This window comes from Calcarisporiella thermophila, assembly GCF_041956535.1.
Source record: "Calcarisporiella thermophila strain CBS 279.70 unplaced genomic scaffold VTP21scaffold_24, whole genome shotgun sequence".
Taxonomy (NCBI): domain Eukaryota; kingdom Fungi; phylum Calcarisporiellomycota; class Calcarisporiellomycetes; order Calcarisporiellales; family Calcarisporiellaceae; genus Calcarisporiella; species Calcarisporiella thermophila.
This window is the reverse complement of record NW_027192214.1, coordinates 40,491-62,940: the sequence shown is the minus strand read 5'-3', so window position 1 is coordinate 62,940 and position 22,450 is coordinate 40,491. Positions and strand designations below refer to the sequence as shown.

Sequence of the window (22,450 nt, the reverse complement as noted above, 5' to 3'; positions counted from 1 at the left end):
AAATAGCAGGGCTTGAGGGATTACGTGGCTTGGCTTGGTTGCCCTACTGCAAATGTCTCGATACGATTCCAACAAACTGAATCAGATATGAGGCCTAACGAGATTGAAGACTACCCTCCGGCACCCGACTACGACGCAAGTGCAGCCGCAAACAAGTATTAAGATTATATTATTTAGAATTCCCGTTATTAGTTTATTTCATTGGTCATACTTCACCCTATATAAAGGGATACTCTTTGAGAACATTGTAACAGGAGAATAATCATCCCCGGAGTACTATGAATATATTCCTCTTCCTTGGTTTTCTGTAATAAATCCTTTATTCCCTTATCCCTGTCCCAATTATCCTAGATTATCCCTACCGAATTTATGTCACCACCTAGACCAAATTGTATAATTTTATCTCATACCACTAGTAAATTTACCCGTATATTTTGAAATTTAGTGATTTCAAGTAATAAATGGATAAGAATATATTTATTTTAAAGTATACATATACTTGAGCTTAGAATTCAATTGGTTTTTTATTATACAGTTCTAAACAAAAAATAATAGTTAATTCCTGAAATGGGTAAATTATGACTGCGAAAATGAACTGTCACAACCTAGTAAATAAAGGTTCGAAGCAAAATTCTTAAGACCGTAAAGCTGACAAGTAGAGAAGTGATCAGGGGAATAGTTGCAATGCTTGATCAGCAGCCTCACCAGATCACTTTTTTTGATCCTTCTCATTTTGACCTCGTGGCTGCAACTCACTCGCTACGAAAAGTGCTCAACTCAATACCCACTAATGATAAGCAAAAATATAATTTACTTCGAAATATTGATGCACTACTTGTATTCTCGCGAAATCATGTGTCAGCACTTTCCGTGGAGGAGGCTCGCACCCTCTTGGCAGGTCTTTCAGGGCTCTTACTGGAGCCTTGTCTCACTACATATATGGTGAGAATCTTCAGGCCTATCCTCGTTGATTTGGTGGCGAGGTGGCTACTCATACCCGATGCATCGCATTGTAGACTGGTTAAGGGTGAAGGAGGCGAAAATTTAATGGAAGACATACATACACGAATTGAGAGAATTGCTGCCGCGTTCAGCGTGATTTTGCCACTCGCACCTCAAATTAAGAGGTAAGAGCAGGTTTTAAATATATACATACAATTGATTATATAACCGTAATGGTTCTTCCTATAGTTTGGCATTGAATTTCTTTGAGCACTCTCCTTCATTATTTGATCGTCTGAATTCTTTTGATTCTGCCCTGGATGATGAGGTATTGAACTTACTTTTTTCTTTATATTCATACATCGTGATCTCATTAGTTGCATTTTCGTTGTCTACAGGCACGGATAAATCAGCTACGATCAATTCTCCTAACAACTCACCGCCTTCTCGCATACTCAGTTTCTTCTTTTCGACAAATGTGCAATTGGAGCCCTGTTTATAATTTATTAGCTCACTCAGACCCATGCATTCGGTTTCTCTCTGCATGGTGTCTTAGCCGTGTAAATGGTTTGAACAATTCGGAGAGCAAAGCTGTATTAGATCGTATTAGCGAAGCAAATGAGGGCATATTTATGGACATTGATGGTACTAACGTAAACTTGAGACTATTAACGTAAGAATGCTTTTATTGCGTCTACCAATATCTTTGTACTAATATTCGAATGTAAATATATTATAGAATATTTGAGAAAGAGCGAATTGCACGGGAGCAATTCGAACTTTTCAACGACACACTTTCAGAACTATTCAGCATAACTCCACTCATATCCGACGAATGTTGGTCTCCTTTGATCATCAACTTATGCGGTGTCCTATTACCGAAATCTTTACACAACTATTCAAATACGTCAAACGATAAAGAGTCATTAGTTTTGGTTCCAACAACCAAACGTAATTTGCAGACAATTGGGTTGGCTCTAAGTATCGGTTCTCCTGTTCTGCTACAAGGTGTAACAGGCGTCGGGAAGACAGCATTGGTGGAGGAAGTAGCAAGGGCAACAGGGAGACACGGTATGTGAAAATACTCAATATAGATATAGTATATAAATAGATATTAACCCTTACATCCCTTTTAGATCTAATCAAAATTCACTTGGGTGATCAGACTGATTCCAAGGTGCTCGTTGGTACCTATGTTGCAACATCTACTCCCGGCTCATTTCGATGGCAACCTGGTGTGTTAACTCAGGCCGTACGAGACGGAAAGTGGGTCCTGATAGAGGATATTGATCTTGCTTCATCGGAAGTCATCTCGGTTATCATGCCGTTGCTCGAAACACGTACCCTCTTTATTCCGTCACGAGGAGAGCAATTACAAGCAAAGGAGGGATTCCAGCTCTTCGCAACAAGGAGTTTGGCTCCAGGACGTGAGGGTAACAAGAGTATGAATATAGCACACGGAGCCACTAGAAATGCACTTGGGGGTGGACTATGGTCCAAAATCGATGTTCACCCACTTAGTCAAGAAGAAATAGTTCGCGTGATTGAGGAAAAATTTCCTGCGCTAAGTCTACTTGTTCCTGGTCTCATGGAGGTTTTTAACACAGTCACCTCCATGTATCACGACTCAAGCGTGGTTCAATTCTCGGCTATCGGCCGCTATGCATCGACGCGTGATTTGATGAAGTGGTGTTATCGTGTCAATCTTTTAGTCAGCGCACAACCTACTTCCATGTTGACCGATGAACAGGGAATTGATCAAAAAATTCGCGAAGATATCTTCACTGAGGCCGTGGACTGCTTTTGTGGAATGATCAGCGACTTTAATACCTGGGTAACCGTGCTTGAGCGCGTAGGGGAAACCCTGAAATTATCACAATCACGTGTATCCCTCTTTATTAACCAGCACTGCCCAGCCCTCCGTGAATTGGATAATTCCGTGGAGATTGGTCGGGTTAAACTCAACAAATATCCAAGGAAGCGCCTATTATCTCGCAAAAATAAACGCCCCTTTGCGATGACAGCACATGCGTTGCGTCTTCTAGAGAGAGTTGCGGTGTCGGTACGCTTGTGCGAACCAGTCCTTCTGGTTGGTGAGACCGGCACAGGAAAAACCACTGTGGTTCAACATCTTGCTGATCTGTTGAATCAGAATCTCGTGGTGGTCAACTTATCTCAGCAAAGTGACAGTTCCGAGTTACTCGGTGGCTTTAAACCGGTTGATGGGAAAATATTGGCCATCCCTCTCAAAGAGAAATTCGACCGTTTGTTCCGCCGGACATTTACAAAGCATGCAAAGAATGAGAAATTCATTCACAAAGTTCAGGAATTGTATATAAAGAAGGACTGGGTGCATTTTGTCAAGGTGGTCAAGCGCACCACAGAGAAGGCGGCTCTTATGCTTGGCGACGTTGAAGAGAGAGAGATGGCAGATGAGGAGGAGGAGCATAAATCAAGTAAGGAAATTGGAGCTGAGAAACCACGGAAGCAGCTCTATCCAGAATTGCGGGAACAGTGGAAAGAGTTTGCAAATCGCGTGAAGCAGTTCGAGGTTCAGCTTGATCGCATGCAGAATCAATTTGTGTTCACCTTTCTCGAGGGTACATTAGTAAAAGCAGTCCAGCGCGGTGACTGGATCCTTCTAGACGAGATAAATCTTGCAACAACCGAGACTCTCGAATGTCTTAGCGGACTATTGCAAAGCACTGAGGGTTCACTTTTATTAACTGAGCGCGGTGATGTCAAACCGATTAAGCGACATCCCAACTTCCGCATATTCGCTTGTATGAACCCAGCTACGGATGTAGGAAAGCGCGACCTTCCCCCTGCCTTACGCAACCGTTTCACGGAGTTTTATGTTCAACCACCTGATGCTCGTCGTGAAGATCTCCTTGATATCGTTAATGTTTATTTGAGTGGAGTGGTAATGGGTGACCCTACAGCATGTGCAGATGTAGCCGATTTCTATGTGAATGCCAAGAACCTTAGTGCTTCACATCAGATCGCAGACGGGGCGAATCAACGCCCTCATTTCAGTATTCGAACACTGGCACGAGCACTTACATACACAGTACATATTTGCCCCGTTTATGGACTGCGTCGCTCGCTTTATGAGGGATTTTGGATGACGTTCTTGACACAGCTCAACCCTGATAGCATAGGGAAAATGGCCAAATTGGTTGGAGCACATCTCCTTCGTGGGGTTAAAAATCCTTCAACTATGATTCAGCAGATACCCCGTATGCCTTCAGAACACTCAGAGCGCTATGTGCAATTTGGGCCGTTTTGGCTCGAACGCGGGCCTGAATTGCCTGAAGAGGTAAATCACTACATCATCACCCCTTCAGTTGAAGCCAACCTACACAACCTTGCGAGAACAGTAATGAATCGCCGCTTCCCAGTCCTTATCCAAGGTCCGACATCAAGTGGTAAGACAAGCATGATCGAGTATCTTGCTCGTCGCACCGGCCACCGTTTCGTGCGTATCAATAACCACGAGCATACTGATCTCCAGGAGTACCTTGGTACATACGTGTCAAATTCAGAAGGTCAACTTGTGTTCCAAGAAGGTGTACTTGTTGAGGCACTTCGCAAAGGTTATTGGATAGTTCTAGATGAACTAAACTTGGCACCTTCAGATGTGTTAGAGGCACTCAATCGACTCCTCGATGATAACCGCGAGTTATTGATACCAGAAACTCAAGAGGTGGTGCGCCCACATGAACATTTTATGCTCTTTGCTACACAAAATCCAGCTGGCCTATATGGAGGTCGAAAGGCATTGTCAAGAGCATTTCGTAACCGCTTTCTTGAGCTTCATTTCGATGATATACCTGAGACTGAGCTTGAGACGATTCTTGCTAAGCGCTGTTCGATTGCGCCCTCTCATTGCAAACGTCTAGTACAGGTTTACCGGATGCTAATGGAGCGAAGAGAGAGAACTCGTATTTTTGAAGCAAAGCATGGCTTTATTACTCTGCGTGACATGTTTCGATGGGCAGGTCGTGGATCAGTTACATACCAAGACCTTGCGGAACATGGATATATGCTTCTTGCGGAGCGGTGTCGCAGACCGGATGCCAAAGCAGTCGTTAAAGAGGTTATTGAGACGGTCATGAAGGTGAAGATCGACGAGGATCGCTTGTATGACTGCGAATCCCTTGAGGAGTACGGTCTCTTCCTGCAACAGTGCTCAGGGGATAACAACCAGCTCGTCTTCACTAAGGCAATGCGGCGGTTATTTAAATTGGTTGCATATTGTTTGCGGTATAATGAGCCAATCTTGCTTGTCGGCGAGACTGGTTGTGGCAAAACGACAGTGTGCCAGATTCTCGCAGGTGTACATAAACGCATGCTTCATACAGTTAATTGTCATCAGAACACTGAAACTGCCGACCTACTTGGAAGCCAGAGACCAGTTCGCAGCAGAGATAATAGCAGCACAGAGTTGCGGCAGGATCTGATTTTTTTCTTGAATACATACCTGACACCTGGAGGAGCTCTGTGGGAAAATATGGAGCTGGAGCAGTTAATTGCACAGCTGGATGAAGCTCTACGTGATAAAGATGTGCAATCTTCAATTGCAGACAAGTTCAGTGATAATGGGCGTCCAGTAATTGAGATTGCAAAAGAGCTAAAAGAGCGGTGTAAACACGCTCGGACGCTATTCGAATGGCGCGATGGTCCACTTGTGCAGTGCATGCGGGAAGGAGGCTTCTTTTTGCTTGATGAAATTTCCTTAGCAGATGATTCGGTACTTGAACGTTTGAACTCAGTACTTGAGCCCCATCGCCTCCTCGTCTTAGCAGAAAAGGGTGGCAAGGAAGTAGAAGAGTTAACTGCTGCCCAAGGATTCCAGTTTCTAGCTACAATGAACCCAGGTGGTGATTACGGCAAAAAAGAGCTTTCTCCCGCATTGAGAAATCGCTTCACCGAAATATGGGTCCCCGCTGTGACCGATCCCGGAGATCTTCTTCAAATCATTTCGGAGCGTCTTGGCCATGCAGACCTGAAGGGATATGCGCCCCGCATTTTGCAATTTGTCGAGTGGTTTGCTCGAGCGCTTGGTCAAGCAGGCACAATAATAAGCTTGCGGAATATCCTTTCGTGGGTCGATTTTATGAACGTTTCATTTCCCAAGCTTACTGCACCACTTTCTTTTCTCCACGGTGCATGCCTAGTACTAATCGATGGGTTGGGAACACATGGGTTTTCTTCACTTCTTTCCGGAAAAGTACTGCACGAATTCCGGCACAAGTGCATGGTCCAACTTGCTACACTTGCAGGAATTGAAGATGCGGCTGTAAAACAAGAGTACGAAATGCTAGGGGAAACTTCAGATCGCCAGATTGAAATTTCCGACACGAGTTTTGGCATACCTCCATTCCACGTGGAGAGAGGCAGTCATATTGGGAATCAAATTCAATATGCTCTACTTGCCCCCACGACTTCAGATAATGCAGTTAGAGTCCTTCGTGCAATGCAGCTTCATCGTCCCATCCTTCTTGAGGGAAGTCCAGGAGTGGGAAAAACTAGTTTAATATCGGCAATTGCGAATGCAGTGGGCAGAAAACTTGTCCGAATCAATCTCTCGGATCAGACCGATTTGATGGACTTGTTTGGATCCGATCTACCTGTTGAAGGCAAAGAAAGCGGTGAATTCGCCTGGAGAGACGCACCATTTTTGCAGGCTATGCAGGATGGTTCTTGGGTACTCCTAGATGAAATTAATCTCGCATCACAAACTGTCCTCGAGGGCCTAAACTCCTGCTTAGATCACCGAGGCACTGTCTATGTACCCGAGCTTGACCGTGAATTTATCCGCTCGCCTGAATTTCGCGTATTTGCCGCGCAGAATCCACTTCAACAGGGTGGAGGACGTAAAGGCCTCCCTAAATCATTCGTTAATCGGTTTACTCAAGTATATGTGGAGCAGTTAACACGCGCAGACTTGCTCTTTATATGTCGCCATCGGTATTCGCATCTCTCTCCTGAATTCCTTGAGAAAATAATTGATTTCAACCAACGATTATTCGACGAAACTATGGTTCAGCGTAAATTTGGGCGCAACGGTAGCCCGTGGGAATTCAATCTTCGAGATGTTTTCCGGTGGCTCGAACTCATTCATTCCAACCAAGGGTTAGGCAAGTTCCTTGACCCAATCGAACATCTTCCTATGATATATCTACTCAGGATGCGCACCCAAGAGGATCGTGAGCAAGTTATCAAGATATATGAAGATATCTTTGGCGTCAAATATGAGCGGTCTGTTCATCCAAAATACTCCATAGGGCCAGATTATGTTCAAGTTGGAGATGCTCTGTTACCGCGCGCTTCTACTCTGACAGTTCATGAAAATCAACGCGATTTGCAACTTTTGCAATCTCATCTTCTGCCATTGGAGACACTGATGAAATGTGTTGAAATGAATTGGCTCGCAATTCTTACTGGCCCATCCGGAAGTGGAAAGACAAGTTTGGTGCGTTTACTTGCGCGGTTAACAGGCAATCACATGACTGAATTCGCAATGAATAGTGGAGTGGATACAATGGAGTTGTTAGGAAGTTTTGAACAGGTTGATCTCGCACGTCATCGTCAACGTGTAGTTTCCTCTTTGCGAGAGCTTGTTTCCGTAGTTTGTCGACATCTACTCCGTCTGAATGTTGAATCAACTCTACCCATCCTACGCCAGCTTAATGATGCATGGCACGCCATGGAAAGAGGGTTAAGTTTCCGCGAGTCCTCTCAGGAGCTTGATGAAAACGGTATCAATGTAGCCAACCAAATGGGGCCAGACTCTATCAATTATGACCTGACCTGGGAAACTTTAGAGCGCATACGCGCAGCAGTTCAGGAGTTTGAGTTGACTCAACCTTTATTAAACGAAGGGCATTCATTGGATTCAATTACATCAATGATTCAGAAACTGCAGCGATTGGAGACTGAACAGATTACGGGGCGTTTTGAGTGGATTGATGGCGCACTTGTAACTGCTTTAGAGGAGGGCAATTGGCTTCTCATTGACAATGCAAATCTCTGTAGTCCATCTGTCCTTGATCGATTGAATCCACTCATGGAGCCGGATGGTGTTCTTATGGTGAATGAGCGTGGATTAGTCGACGGTGAAGTGCGCATAGTTCGCCCACATCCTAATTTCCGCCTATTTATGACAGTGGACCCGGAGCAAGGTGAGCTTTCTCGCGCAATGAGAAACCGTGGTGTTGAAATCGCGTTACTTCAAGGAAATTGGACTAGCAACTCTCAAGATAGCAAAAAGCTCATTAATTCACTCGGACTTCCTGGATCACAACTTCTAATTGAAATTGTTCATTCGCATGAAGAATTAGGCCCAGTTATGAAGCGTGCTGGAAATCCAATTGCTCTTCGTGACCTATTGTTGCTAAATGAGTTCTTTGTTGAGCGTATGCAGCGTGGAGAACCCTTCTTGTCCGCTCTCAATGCTGCCGCTTTGCAGGTTTATGGCGCTGAGTACCTTACCTTCCAGCAAAATTTGTCGGAACCCCAATTGCTCGCTGCAAAGTCGAATGAATCTTTGCTACGCGCTTTCTCTCCTGGCAACTGGCCGGTGCTCATCGATGGTACAATTTTGACTGAAGAGTCCTCTCTAGCAATGATTTCCCTACAAGGTGCGTTTATATTGCATCTGATTCAAATTGGGGCGATTTCGGAGAAATCTGAGAAAGATACCGAGCAGTCGAATATATCAGCATCACTAAACGTAGCTATGAAATATTTTCTGGAGTGCATCTCGTTATTCGATTTATCCTTGCGGAGACAGTGGATTGAATTCGCTTGTTCAAGAGCTATCACTTCTAAACAAGAAAAAATATTTGAGGAGCTGCGATATGTTTTTGAGATTATAGATTCACATTGGCTGCCAAGAACTCTTCATGAAGATCTGCAGCGCGTTGCCGTCGCCGCTGGCATCAGCTCATCATACTCTAGAACATTGCCGTTGGACGTTACTCAGTGCTCACATTTTATCGATTCCATTGAGAGTCGGATTGCTCATATGGAAAATTCCGATAATACTACTGATGATGAGGGTATAGCCTCGTACTGGTCTAAATATCAGCAGCAGCTTGGTGCCTATCACCTCCTATTACGCATTTCTAAAGAAAAGCACGCAGAAAATAATGCGCAGTCTCGTGCAAGGCGCAAGAAACTGGTGGAGCTTACACCATTGGAAGAAGCTTTTGCTTTCTGTTCTGGTCGTATAACTCAAACACAACTTCGACACCCACTCATCGCTGACCTTGCGCCACTTTTCATATCTGTTCATGAGACAGTATTCGCTTGGATTGATTCTCGCGGTTATCAGGCATATGGAAAAGAGGTAAAATTCTTGATTATAACTTTTTATTAATTTATATTAATTTTGATTTTATTTTGGCTGTTTTAGCATTTTTCAAGTGTACTACATATGCTTGAGCTACGTGATCTCTGTTGGAAACTGACTGAAAAACCTGAATTTGCCGTTGGAGAGCTCGCTATTTTCCTCAAATTGTTCCGAAAACGAATGTTGGTTTTGACGGAAGTTGATTCTACATGGAGTGTTGCCCTGCAGCATCTCGATAACGCACTGTCACGAGTACGACTGGCATCGGGTGTATCTTTCAAGTTGCTCTGGAAGTTTTTGCACCCTCCTACACTTTCGCGAGAGGATTTATTCAATTCGGAGAAATCGCTCCGAAACCTTGCCCGTGAACTCGAATTTTTCACAAGCTCCCCGATTGAAAAAGGTAATTACTTATTAGTTTATATGTATGAACTACCTAATATTGTTGAGACTAACTTGAATATCTATTAGAAAAACTTCAGTTGGCATATAATGTAGATAGTGAAACGCGCGGTATGATTGTTGACGCACTTGCAACGCTCTACTTCATTGACGAGCAATCATCTACTACGAATTTGGAAACACTCTATTTATCAATTAATCAAGTACATCAGCAAATAACAACGCGGTTCCAAATGCTTAAAGATAGCATTAAAGCCGCTCCCCCTGACCCCGTCTTGCTCCGCTGGCGTTCGATTGTGCTACCACTGATCGATTTTTCGACAATGTTTGATGAAATACGTCTGATTGTTGAAGCGCAGCGACACATACTAATGACCCTTGGCGAAAGAGACCACAGAGATATCCAATGGGATTTGTCGAGCAATATCAGGAAGTTTTGTGAGGCTCTGCTTTCAACTATTTCGCGCTCTCCTGAATACTTGGTATCATATCGTCAATTACTTTGGATATACGAGCATAAAGCTGGTAAAATTTCGGATGTGGATGTTGCATCATTGAATCGAATTATAGCGGAAATCTGGTTACGGTGGCTAGCTCGCTCTTGGAAGAATTGTTACAACCAGCCTCTTCTTATTCAGGACAGCGAGGACAAAAGCAGCTTCAGCGCTTCTGATAAGGCGTATGACAGTTCATTGCAGAGTTCTCTTCGGGGCACTTCACGACTATTTCGCGGAGTTGAAACTGGTTTCATCACTGAAACTGTCAGGTCATTGGAGAACCTGCCAATTCAAGCGATTGATGTAGGCTTGGATGGTATCGATAAGCTAAAAACACACGTCATAATGCATCCCTCCCACCAACAAAAAATGCCACAGTTTGACCGAATAGCGCTTGCACTATTCCTTCGTCAGCTTATTTTCGCACACCAACCTAAATGGGATTTTGTCATCGCCAACCAAGTTCATGGCGCCTTTAATGAGCTGGATGCATATCTCGTGGGATCTGTATCAAGTACTACCTGGCTTAACGTTCTCTCAACTGCACTTACGTCTGGGGCGCTCAGAATACCAGTGGAAATCGGGCAACATAATATCATTCCAGTGCTGGAGATGCTACGTGAGAAGGATTGTAGTTTAGCAACCTCACCTGACTCCAACCTACCTACCTTGGGCCATGCATGGGTTCTCGTTAGTATGGCATTCCTTGCTCTGTATATTCCCAGCTATCCTCTGGATCCTACGAGCAAGTCTCGTGTTAGAGCCAAACATCTAGAACAAAAGTGTAGCGAGCTTGAACATGAGATAAATATTCGACGTGAAATCGAACAGAACTATACTGGCGATCTCTCCAACTCAATAATAAGAGCACTCGAAGAACAGCATCAGGTTGCAAAGAAGGAGCTTTTACATCGTGGAGCAAATTTGGCTTTCCGTCCTATCAAATCGCAGCTTCAAGATGTATACCTTGATCTATGGAATTTCAAAGAGAACGTACTTGAGAAGCAAGTAGCCACTTTACTCTCGGCCCTACTCGACTCTAAATGTTCTAGTCAAGTGGATGTAATTCGTCGCGAGGAATTGCTGCAAGATAATTTGGAAATGTTCGTGGCACGCACCACAGCCAAATACCCACACTATCGTGATCTGCTCCAGCCTATATATATCTCTATTTATCAAATCAAGCATGGACTCCGGCAAATGGCAGCACATATGTTATGGTCTTCTCGCTCTTCCGCGCTTGAGAATGTGGTTTCTGCTCTGCTCCGTGTACCTAGCGTTGGTGATAGCGATAGTCTGCGTTCGCTCGCTGATCCCGATGGCGTAGAGCTGGTGCGAAAGGCAATATTTGAGAGCAATAAGGTGGAGAAGAAGCAGCGCTGGAATCTCTACCTTCGATATTTGATTGTAGTGCTTCAGCATCTACATATCAACATAATTAATGCCATTGCTCAAGGCCAAAAATATTCAACAGACCTTCTTGAAACACTCGACAATCTACTCGGGGAAATTGCCAGGATCTGGTCTGAAGCAGAGCAATACGCCAAGGATAAAGCAGCTGAGAATGCTTCACTCTACAAGCATTCGGACAAAGCATCGGAGGATTCTGAAGAAGCTCAACTTCAAGAGATGAAGAAGCTCTTCCCCGATTTTCAGGAGGAGTTTACCGGAATTGCCGAGGATGAAGGTGACATCTTAAACAGGACCACAGACTCCACTGTTGCCGTGCTGCGGGTAGAGGAAGAAAACCCGCTCGATGATGCGGACATATCCCTTATTGGGAAAATTCATAGAGATATATTTTCAGCTTCCTATCAGAACAACAAAGAGGTTCTGTCTAGCACCCTTCAATCGTCATATAAAATGTCATGCGAGTTATTGATCAATCTATTTGATGACTTGACTCCTTCAATGATGGACTCATCTGCCCGTACTGCCCATATCCTTGCCTTGGCGCGTGCTTCAAAGCGTTTGCGATCTTCACCGTTCACACTTGAAACTGCGGAGGAAGCAAACGGGAAAAAGGTGCACACAAAGCCGAGTAAACGACGAAAAGTGGTGGATGCAATTGGTTCATCGTATGATTTTTATCGTGACGAAAATATTGTTGAAGTGCAAAAACTTCAGCCAGTACTGCTTCAATTAAACAGACGTGTTCAAGAATTGCTCTTACGCTGGCCAGATCATATGGTTCTCCAGAATATCGCCTCTTATTGTGATCGCCTTAATTCTCTTCCTGTGTCCACACCAATTGCTAAGTTGCTGACCGGTGTTGAACTTCTACTCCAGAAGACTGAGGATTGGGAAGCATATGCGAGTCGAGAAGTGTCTATTAAATCTCATCAGCTAGATCTTTCTGAACTTATTGTCCACTGGAGAGCACTTGAATTTGGATGCTGGCGCACACTCCTTGATACCCAAGATCGTTACGCAACTGCTTCAGCTTTCAAATGGTGGCTTCATTTATACAACTCACTTATAGTTGCCCCGTTGCAAATGGCAGACTCACAAGAAGAGAATAGCGATGGCAGCAGAAAGTCCTTAATTAAAGAGATTCTCATTACTCTTGACCAATTCCTTTATATGGCACCATTGGGCGAATTCAAATCGCGCCTCGAGCTCGTTTACATGTTTAATCGACATAATAATGCTGTCGGGTCACTACGTCCTCCTGGTTCACTCTCACGCAAGTTTATTGATACTGTTGGTGATGTTCTTGCAAATGTGCATTATTACTATTCACAATTCCTTCCGCTGTTGGAAGACAAGGAACGTCACAAGCAGCGTACAATCATTGAACGAGATCTTGAAAGCTTTGCTGGTGTAGCTATCCGTGCTGATCTCAATATACATGCGCTTAAACAGGCTGCTGCTAAAGGTCATCGTCAACTTCACAAGTGTCTGCGGAGATATCGAGAGGCTTTGAGCGTACCAGTATTTGGATTAATACAAAAGTGCCGTGAGGCGTACGTTGAGAGTGCACCCTTATGGGCCGCTGATATTGACGCTAAACAATCGCCTGAGGACTTAGCGCTTATTAAGGATTACATCAATGCAAAATCCAAGTGGAGATCCGCCCTTCATATTCCGGAAATCCCGGCTGATCTCCTTAAGATTCAATCCTTGGCAGGCTCAAAATCTAATGAGGATTCTCAACAGCGATTCAACAATCTTTCTGGAACATACGACCGTCTCCGTAGCATCTGTTCAGACTTATTCGTGCAACATGATTCTCAACCGCTAGAAGAATTTGCAATTGATATAATTACTCAAGCCGATGTATTCCGAAAGGAAACTCCCGCCACTTTGACAGATGAGAACAAAGAGCTTGTTAAACACCAGAAAGTAATGAAAATGAAGGCACTCGTTGAACTATTGCGTCAGCTGAAGCGGCTCGGCCTACGGTACCGTAATCAAAAGGCAATACAGAAGCAGCAAGACTCAGGCTACATATTTTCTCTACCCTTCCCTGATCTTGAGCACATGACGAACATCACAATGGAGTACACTTCAGGTGAACAACAAGAGTGGACACCAATTCGTCATGAGGAGCATAATGTGATGATGAAATTATGGCGCAAAGCTGATGGATACTTTTTCCGGCTCGCTGCCCGTATGGGCCATCTACGCGAAATTGCTTCAACTGGTTCTAAAGTGGATCTCTCGCTCCAGCAAATAGAGAAGTCGCTGGGATTTACGGAGGATTTATTTTCGCTTGTGATTTCCGAGCGTATTTCTCTCTACAATTTTACAACTTCAGCTAAAGGAGTATGGGATCTCGCGCGACACCTTGCTTCACTTCGACTTCCTGCGATTGGCGCTTCTGCTGAAGAACCCGATTTCATCTCATTCAATTCAGCTCTAAAGGAAGCGATGAAAAATTCTAAAACTGTAATTGAACGCGTATCCATTTCGTTATCTCAGTTGGCGCCTGTGATCGAAGCTGTACTTGATGAAATTCGCTCGCAAAGTTTGCCGAGAGGTGCTGACGCTTTGGATAGAGGGAAGCAGATATTCTCCGATGTCCTTATACTTGCGGATAATTTGCGCCAAGAATCCAGTCGTTCCTTCGCTCATTTGCAGTCTGCAACATCACTCGGAGACGAAATGCCTGTGTTCCCCTTCAAGACTGCTAACCTAGTCAAATCACATATTGAGTCGCTTGTGGCAATTATTCATGAGCTGAACATAATCGTGGATATTGTTCCTGAGCTGCGAGAAATCCTTGAACCGACAATAAGCTACCTCTCCAATGCAACTAGTAGCTTACGATCCATTTCGAACAGTACTGAAGAAATGCAGCGTTCAGAGATTACTAAAGAGCAGCTTGCAGAGTTTACAAATGCGGCTAAACGACTGATAGACATTATACTTCTCTCCGCACAAAAGTTTGCCGCCGCTCCAGAGACTAAAGTTGTCTCTTCGGATTTGGATGAATATGGTATGCGAGAAGGTCATTTACGGCTAGAGAGCGAAAAATTCAGCAATTTTGCAAACATGCTATCAATTGAAGCTGTTGACAAGCAGCTACGCGTAGTACTCTCGATCGTTTCATCGATAGATAACATTATCGATGATAATAATATCTATAGCCGCTTCATTACCGCCTGGTTGAATCGCATCTACCCGTTCCTGCATCAGCACCTCCTCACTACCCAACGTTTTTTGATATCTTTTATTTCCCATCACAAATCGCTTTGTAAGTTAACCTATGTGATGTGCGCGATGTTCACTGTGCTTTTTGCAAAAGGCTTTTGCATGCCAGAGGGTGCTGAGGGTATGGAAGGCGGTGAAGAAGGGGATGGAAAGCTTGAATCTGGTACGGGAATGGGTGAAGGGGAAACCAAAGGAAGTAAGGATGTGAGCGAGCAAATTGAAGATGAAGAGCAAATTCTTGGAACTCAGAGCGATTCGCAGCCTCCCGAGAACCGTGATGACACCAAAGAAGAAGATAATGCCCTTGAAATGCAAAACGATTTTGACGGTAAGCTTGAGGATATAGAACCACAATCAGAAGATGATGCTGGTCCTGAAGAGGATGACGAAGACGAAAAGGAAGAGATGGAAGAGCGCATGGGAGATGTTGATGATTTTGATGAGACAGCCATTGACGATAAGATGTGGTCAGATGATACTAATGATGCAACTGACGAATCAAAAGATTCAGAAAAGGTTGTTGATAAGCCAGGTATCGAGGAGGAAAGTTCAAACGAAAAGGAGTTAGTAGCGAAGGATGAGGCCTCTACGAGCAATGAACAACAATCGCAGAAAGATCAGGAGAAGTCGAACAACAATGTAGAGTCCCAAAATGAAGACGAGGGAATTGAAGACGCGCTGCAGGAAGAGGAGAAAGGTGAAGAGGAAGGAGAGGAAGAAGCAGAAGAACCTCCAAAGCCAAGTGATGCCTGGAATGTCGAAGCTCCAAATGCTGAAGTTCTCGATCTCCCTGATAATATGAATCTTGATGGAAGCGAAGGTGAAGAGGAGGAGCAGCAGGATGAAGCCGATGATGTCCCAGACAACATGGATATCGACGAAGTTCCCGCCCCTCCCTTAAATACTGGCAACAACGAGGAGAAAGCTGATAAAGAGGAGGATTCTGTTCAAGATGAATCGACTACTCCAGAGACAAATACTGAAAATCAACAAAACAATGGCCCTGATGGTGCTGAAAATTCTGGTGAGGCAGAGGAAAATGAAAGCAATGATAAAGATCAGGATGACATAGGTGAAGAAAAGGAGGAAGAAGGTGGCAGATCGGAAATGCGTGGTGATGGCGAAGATCCAGTACAAGAGGCGGAGGAAGACAAGAAGCAAGAGGATGAAGAGAAAAAGGTAACGGGACAAGAGCAACCAAATCAAACCGCAAGCGCAAATAATATATTTGGCGTTGAAGGCGAGTCGGGTAAAACAAGCGATGGAAGCCAGATGGAGAAAGAACAAAATATGGATGGAAAGCAAGGTCAATCAAAGAGCAGCGGCAAGAAAGAGGACAAGGAAATGGATATGTCACAAGAAGGCGGTGAATCTGGAGATGGTGCAGGAGAAAAGAAAGAAGAAAGAGGGGAAATGGACGACGAGAAGAAAGATAGTGAGAAGGAGGTTAATCCACTAAAAAATCTAGGTGATGTACTGAAGGAGTGGAAGAGAAGATTACAGATGGTGTCTGGTGAAGAAGAAGAGGATGGTGCGGAAAAAAGGCAAGATGGAGAAGAGAGTGGAAGAGAAGATGAGATGAGAGTGGATGAAAAGCAGGAGTTTGAGTTCGTTAAACACGATGAGGACGCCCATGACACTCAAGTTATGGCTGATGCAACAGAAGAGCAGGTGGATACATTGGGTGATATTGGGGCTATTGACGAGGAATTCTCAGAGGAACCAAGTGAACAGCGACACGCAGCAACCGAAGACATTAATATGGATCAAAATGCTCATCATCAATTTGAGTATGAGGATATTGAAATAGTGGAGCGTAAAGAGGCTGAAAAAGGGGCTTTCTTGCAGAGACGCAGAGATGATGCCGATGGAAGAGAGGATAGACATTCGAAGCAAGAAGTGGAAGGAGACGAAGAGAGTCAAGGTATTGAAGCCAAGAATCAGTCGCAGAGCCTTGGTGAAGCTCGCGAGCCTCTTGATGCAGATGAAGTTGAGCGTATTCGACAAGAATTAGAGGAGCGTTTGACAGAATGGCGATTAAGTGGACAAGACGAATCCCGCTCGCGCGCGCTCTGGCAAAAGTTCGAAACACTCACTCATGATCTTGCAATGGGCTTGTGTGAACAACTCCGTCTAATACTTGAGCCAACTCTAGCAACCAAATTTAAGGGTGATTATCGAACAGGAAAGCGACTCAATATGAAAAAGATTATTCCCTATATTGCGAGTCAATTCAAAAAGGACAAAATCTGGCTGCGACGAACAAAACCGAGTAAGCGCGAGTATCAGGTTATGATTGCAATAGATGATTCGAAGTCAATGTCCGAGTCACGTTCTGTTCAGCTGGCATACGAAACTCTCGCACTAATGTCTAAAGCACTGTCACAGCTTGAAGTAGGCGATTTGTCAATAGTGAGCTTTGGAGAAACTGTGCGTTTATTACATCCTTTTGAGCAGCCATTCACTGATGAGGCGGGAGCAAACGTGTTGCGGCAATTCACCTTCAATCAAAATAAGACTTATGTGAAGAAAATGGTTGAAACTACTCTTGGGTTACTAGAGCATGCGCGCTCGGCGAGGCATTCGTCTTCCAGTGCAGATTTATGGCAGCTGCAATTGATAGTATCGGATGGAATATGCGAGGAACATGAGTCAATTCATGCACTAGTACGTCGTGCAGCTGAGCAGCGGGTTATGATTATTTTTATCGTCGTAGACAACAAATCAGAGAATAACTCGATCATGAATATGACTCAAGTAAATTATCAGATGCAAAGCGGCGGAAAAATGTCGCTCAAAATGACTAGATATTTGGATACATTCCCGTTTGATTATTATGTGATCGTGCGTGATATCAATGCCCTACCCGACGTGCTGAGTGATGCGTTGCAACAATATTTCAGCTTAATGAGTGGTTAAAAAGCAGCCTTCGAAGTGGTTGGTGAGAAATTTTATTTTATTTTTTACTTTTTACTTTTTATATATTGTATATTTTTATTAGATATTTCTCTCATATATCATTTTCTATACAATTTCTTATGCGTTTAAAGTTATATTTTTCTAGATTTTTTATAAATATAATCAGATCTTCTTGAGAATAGTTTTTTATATAAAAAAATCATAAAATACAAGCAAAAAAAGAATTACAATCGAAAGAAGCGAAATAATGTAATAGAGCATGTCAAGCACCAGATGAGCCAATTGTATTACTCGCACCAGGCTTTTCTATCTCTTCCTGATCAAATGCCTGTTTAGCACGCTCAATATCCTCACTCATGAAAAGTAATTCCTCTACGCGCGCCAGCTTCTTTGGATCTTTGCGCAATACAAATTTAAAATCATCGACTTTAACTTTACCACGTCTTTCTGCGACTTTCGCAGCTTTCAAACACTATGCAATTGAGAATTAAAAAAAATATGTTCAGAAAGCAATATAAGAATTCAAAAATACAATCTCATTAAATACAAACCATATCTGTTATATATTCTATTACCATTTCCTCCAATACATTGACAGAATCGCGAGAAGGATTTTGAACATCACCAAATCCGTACATCAAAAGCCTTACTATATAAAGGAATTAGATCGGAGCCGTCGCATTTGTTAAGTTAACTTACAGTCTTTTGCGAAAAGCCCTTTTTTTGCAATCGGCTTTCTACCACGGGTTTCAACTTTTTGTTCTTTATCTTTGTCCTTAGAGCCTTCCATTATCAGGTCAAAAATGATATACTATTAAGTGAATATTATTTAATAATAAATATAAGCCACATACTAAATAGCGTGTTTTGTTAGTTTTTTGGCCACCACTATTAGTTTATTATGGAAGAAAGAAAACTTCATCTCTCAATACAGCTATTGTCACCTTTACATCCTCAATTGGCAAAGATACATTCCTCAAATATTGGTACCCTTGACACTGATGCGTTCAGTTCTGGACTAATTCTGATAGAAATAGAAAACAATGATTCGACAATAGTTTTCAAAACTATTTCTCGATATTGTGCCTGTGATGATATAGACTTATCCAAGATAGCGTTGCCTACATGGTTTGGTGATGCTGGCGCTCAATCAGGTTCAAGAGCTAAAATAAAAGCCGTAATGAGTATTTAGTCCTTGATGTCATGACTTTTTTTAAGGAGCTGTAGTAAGATATATTTTGGTTAATAGGCGAATGTGAACCATTCCATAGAATTACGATTTCTCCGATAGCTCAATATAAAGCGGTTATCCCTCCTTCTTTTAAACGCAGCCATGAACGCTTGATATTATTAAAAAGGCGTTTGCCGGATTGGAAAGACATTATATTCCGACAGTTATCCCCAATTCAGGTATGTATTATTACTATGTACACTTTTATCCTGTTCATTTTAAACATAGATAATCTTTAGATACAAAAAGATTGTTTATTTGGAGTTCGGGCGTTTGGTCGTGAATACATATTTCGGATTGACGATGCTAAAGATACAAATGATCAAACTTCTGCGAAAATATCTTACATTGATCGCGAAATGACGATTCTGGAGATTAGCAAAGCTAGGGTCCACGGCATTGAACAGACGAGGAGTTGTTCCGGTTACGAAAAAGAATTCAAAGAACTGTCTAATATTATTGGTATAAAATCGAAACAGAAATCTAAAATTTATAATTCTAAGTCTATGAACCAATTCTATTTTGACTATTTAGAGACAGCATTTAGGTATTCTTCCGCACAGCAGCGACTCAGCAATATGTGTATTAAATCAGCGATTGTATCGGGTGTTGCTGGTGTCGGAAAAAAAACTCTTATAAAGTATGTTTTCATATGTATAGCTAATATTTATTTTTGAAGCACTTATCACGCTATCTTTCTCAGTGCTGTTAGCAGCAATCTTAAGGTTTCCACTCATGTCTTGTCAATAGCGGAAATCTTTAGCTGTCATGAATTGGATGAAGATAAATTCTGGAAAAGCATGAACCCTATACGCCAAGCATTTAATATAGCGTACTTGATGTCTCCGTCGATTATTTTAATCAAAGATTTAGATTTATTCGCCCTTGGTAAGTGATATATATTAATACTGAAGCTGATAAAGTTCTATACCTTATTTTCCAAAAGAAAATCGATTTGACAGCAATTTTAGAACAGCCGCTCTCGATGCCCTAATCAGATGTATCTCCGAGCTAGAAAAGGGTGATGATGTGGGTTAATATTTCTAGCCCACTTGAACATATAGAGGTTAACTTTTTCGTTTAGATTTTTGTAATTGGCTTAAGTAGGGATCGAGCCCGACTTCCAGAAATTTTACGTAACAATGAGCTGTTTCAAAGCGAGCTTAATATACCTATCCCTTCAAGGTATTAGACCCTTTTTTTCTTCTCATATAGTCTCTTATTTGGGCTTACTAAAATAAACCTATAAATTAGATTGCAGAGAGAAGAAATTCTTAAAACCCTACTTCGACGAGCCAACTTAAAAGACTCTGCTCGTGATGGCCTGGCGATGCAAATTAGTCAGGTAATATTTTTCTCTCGTATTCATTACTTTTTGAACTATTACATAACTAGCTCTATAATAGGCAACCTCAGGCTTCGTGCCTGCTGATCTTGTAAAACTTTGTCGTAATGCTCTCCTTGGAGCGATGCGAAATCAGCTATCACCAAGACCAACTGATACTGTTAAGAATCAAGTCGACAAACTAGAGGAATCGTTTTCCCAACTCACTTTATCTGATTTAATATCCACCGAGGAGCTGAAAAAAATGAAATTCCATCATATCAAGCCGAAATGGAGGGATTTTGAGGCTGCTCTTCAACTAACTAGGCCTTCGCAGCACATGGAGTTTGAATCTAAAATATCCAAACGGCACTGGAAGGATATCGGAGGGTAGGTTTAGTTGGCCGTAAACTATAAATATTTGTGTTAATAATGCTTCATTTAGCTACTTTAATATACGTAACCGTATGCGCCAGATCGTTATACACTCTCTCACAAGACCTGAGACTTATACAAATATTGGTGTTCGACCTCCCTCAGGAATGCTATTATATGGCCCCTCTGGTAAACGAGTCACATAATTAAGCGTCTATCAAAGTACTCAATCTTGTTCATATTTATCAAGGATGTGGCAAAACTGCTTTAGCTGAGGCCCTTTTGTCCGAATCTCTTGTAAATGTAATCCAGATCAAAGGGTAAGTTATAGTATCTAAGAATATATAACTTTATTTTCCTACTCATCTTATTCACTTTTTTTTTCTAGCCCAGAAGTATTTTCCAAATACCTTGGTGAATCTGAGCGCATAATTAGACGCATATTTGCTCAGGCTAAAAGGATACAGCCTTGCGTTATATTTTTTGATGAGATGGATGCAATTTGTTCCAAAAGGGGTACTTATACTTATTTTAAGTTGTGGCTAAAGAATCATTTTCAATGTTTTCTTGCTTTCAGATTGGAATTCTGAAGGTGATAGCGGTATTCAAGAAAGAGTGCTCTCAACTCTCTTAAATGAAATGGATGGCATTGAGGAAAGGCGTGGAGTATTCATACTTGGTTGCACAAATCGACGGGAGGAGATGGATGATGCGTTGTTGCGACCGGGTAGGCTGGATCAACTAATCCACATTCCTCTACCCACAGAAGAAGATCGTAGAGATATCATTGAAAAAATCGGTGAAAAAGTGCCATTTGATCACGAATTAAATATCGGAAAAGTAGTGGAGCTAACGGAGGGATTTACCTGCGCAGACATTGAATATATATTTCGGTAATTTTCCTTTTTTCGAGCTTGGCATGAAGATGTTCATTAATTATATAATAATTAGAGAGGCGTGTTTCCAAGCCATGAGGGAAAATACCAACATAAATTCAGTTGCAATGCGTCATATTAAGTTGGTTATCCAGAAAACAATACTGAATAGAATATAAGCCTTTGCGACCTTGTCAAAAAAACAAACTTTTGTAATAAAATATTTGTAACTTAATACCAAAAGGAGATATATTGCTTTTGCACTATCTAGAGTTTAATCAAATTATGATATGGCAATATCTGAACTACACTTACGGGTCCTTCGATCACTAACCCTGATTGCACCACTTCATAAATTTTCGATTTCTTACCGCTTCCATGCCCTAACCAATCCGGTTCTTATGACCTCCTCATTAATATATTTGGTATTGTTTGCGAGAGTCTCGGATGATGATAGAATCTAGTCAAAGTGAAAAGCTATTGGGTCCCGAAGAATCTAACAGAGTACCTAGTCGATTAAAAATTTGGACAATTTGCCTAAGTGATCTTGGAGCTTCAGTTATGCCAAAATTCCGTAAGGTTATTACCTGGATATTCTGGAAAGAAAAGGTGGAAAAGTAATAGAGAAGGAAAAATTTGCTGTGGTTTCAAAAGTATAGTAGAATAAAAAACTCAAACGGACTTATCAATACCAAGTTTGGTACAGTTGATGATGGTCTCGGGTGAAAGGAAGCGTTATCCTAGATATTTGCCAGAGTACGAAGTCGAAAGTGATTTGGGCCAAACGCCTTGCTAATTGCTGAGATTCAGGTAATCCTCTTAATACGAGATTACGAGTAGTCAGCACCTAGGCATCCTGGGGGCCTGTGA

The 22,450-nt window shown here is 42.4% G+C and overlaps 3 protein-coding genes across 3 annotated transcripts; 2 read left to right on the top strand and 1 right to left on the bottom strand.

The window, feature by feature from the left end:
- Window positions 1–684: 684 nt before the first annotated feature.
- VTP21DRAFT_5814 (uncharacterized protein) lies at window positions 685–17,775 on the top strand (the record flags this gene model as incomplete). The annotated part of the gene is made up of 7 exons (XM_069396377.1): window positions 685–1,127; window positions 1,192–1,270; window positions 1,341–1,615; window positions 1,682–2,013; window positions 2,079–9,298; window positions 9,365–9,704; window positions 9,773–17,775. The coding sequence occupies 7 exons, from the start codon at window positions 685–687 to the stop codon at window positions 17,773–17,775; spliced, it is 16,692 nt and encodes a 5,563-aa protein (XP_069247470.1).
- Window positions 17,776–18,037: 262 nt separating this feature from the next.
- VTP21DRAFT_5813 (uncharacterized protein) lies at window positions 18,038–18,565 on the bottom strand (the record flags this gene model as incomplete). The annotated part of the gene is made up of 3 exons (XM_069396376.1): window positions 18,038–18,247; window positions 18,327–18,424; window positions 18,475–18,565. The coding sequence occupies 3 exons, from the start codon at window positions 18,563–18,565 to the stop codon at window positions 18,038–18,040; spliced, it is 399 nt and encodes a 132-aa protein (XP_069247469.1).
- A 390-nt stretch (window positions 18,566–18,955) lies between these two features.
- Window positions 18,956–21,759, top strand: VTP21DRAFT_5812 (uncharacterized protein; the record flags this gene model as incomplete). Its single annotated transcript, XM_069396375.1, has 14 exons — window positions 18,956–18,959; window positions 19,025–19,185; window positions 19,246–19,468; window positions 19,541–19,646; window positions 19,710–19,894; window positions 19,953–20,035; window positions 20,091–20,191; window positions 20,261–20,351; window positions 20,413–20,720; window positions 20,776–20,894; window positions 20,956–21,025; window positions 21,094–21,221; window positions 21,283–21,598; window positions 21,657–21,759. 14 exons carry the CDS (start codon window positions 18,956–18,958, stop codon window positions 21,757–21,759), a joined length of 1,998 nt encoding a protein of 665 aa, XP_069247468.1.
- Window positions 21,760–22,450: the final 691 nt, after the last annotated feature.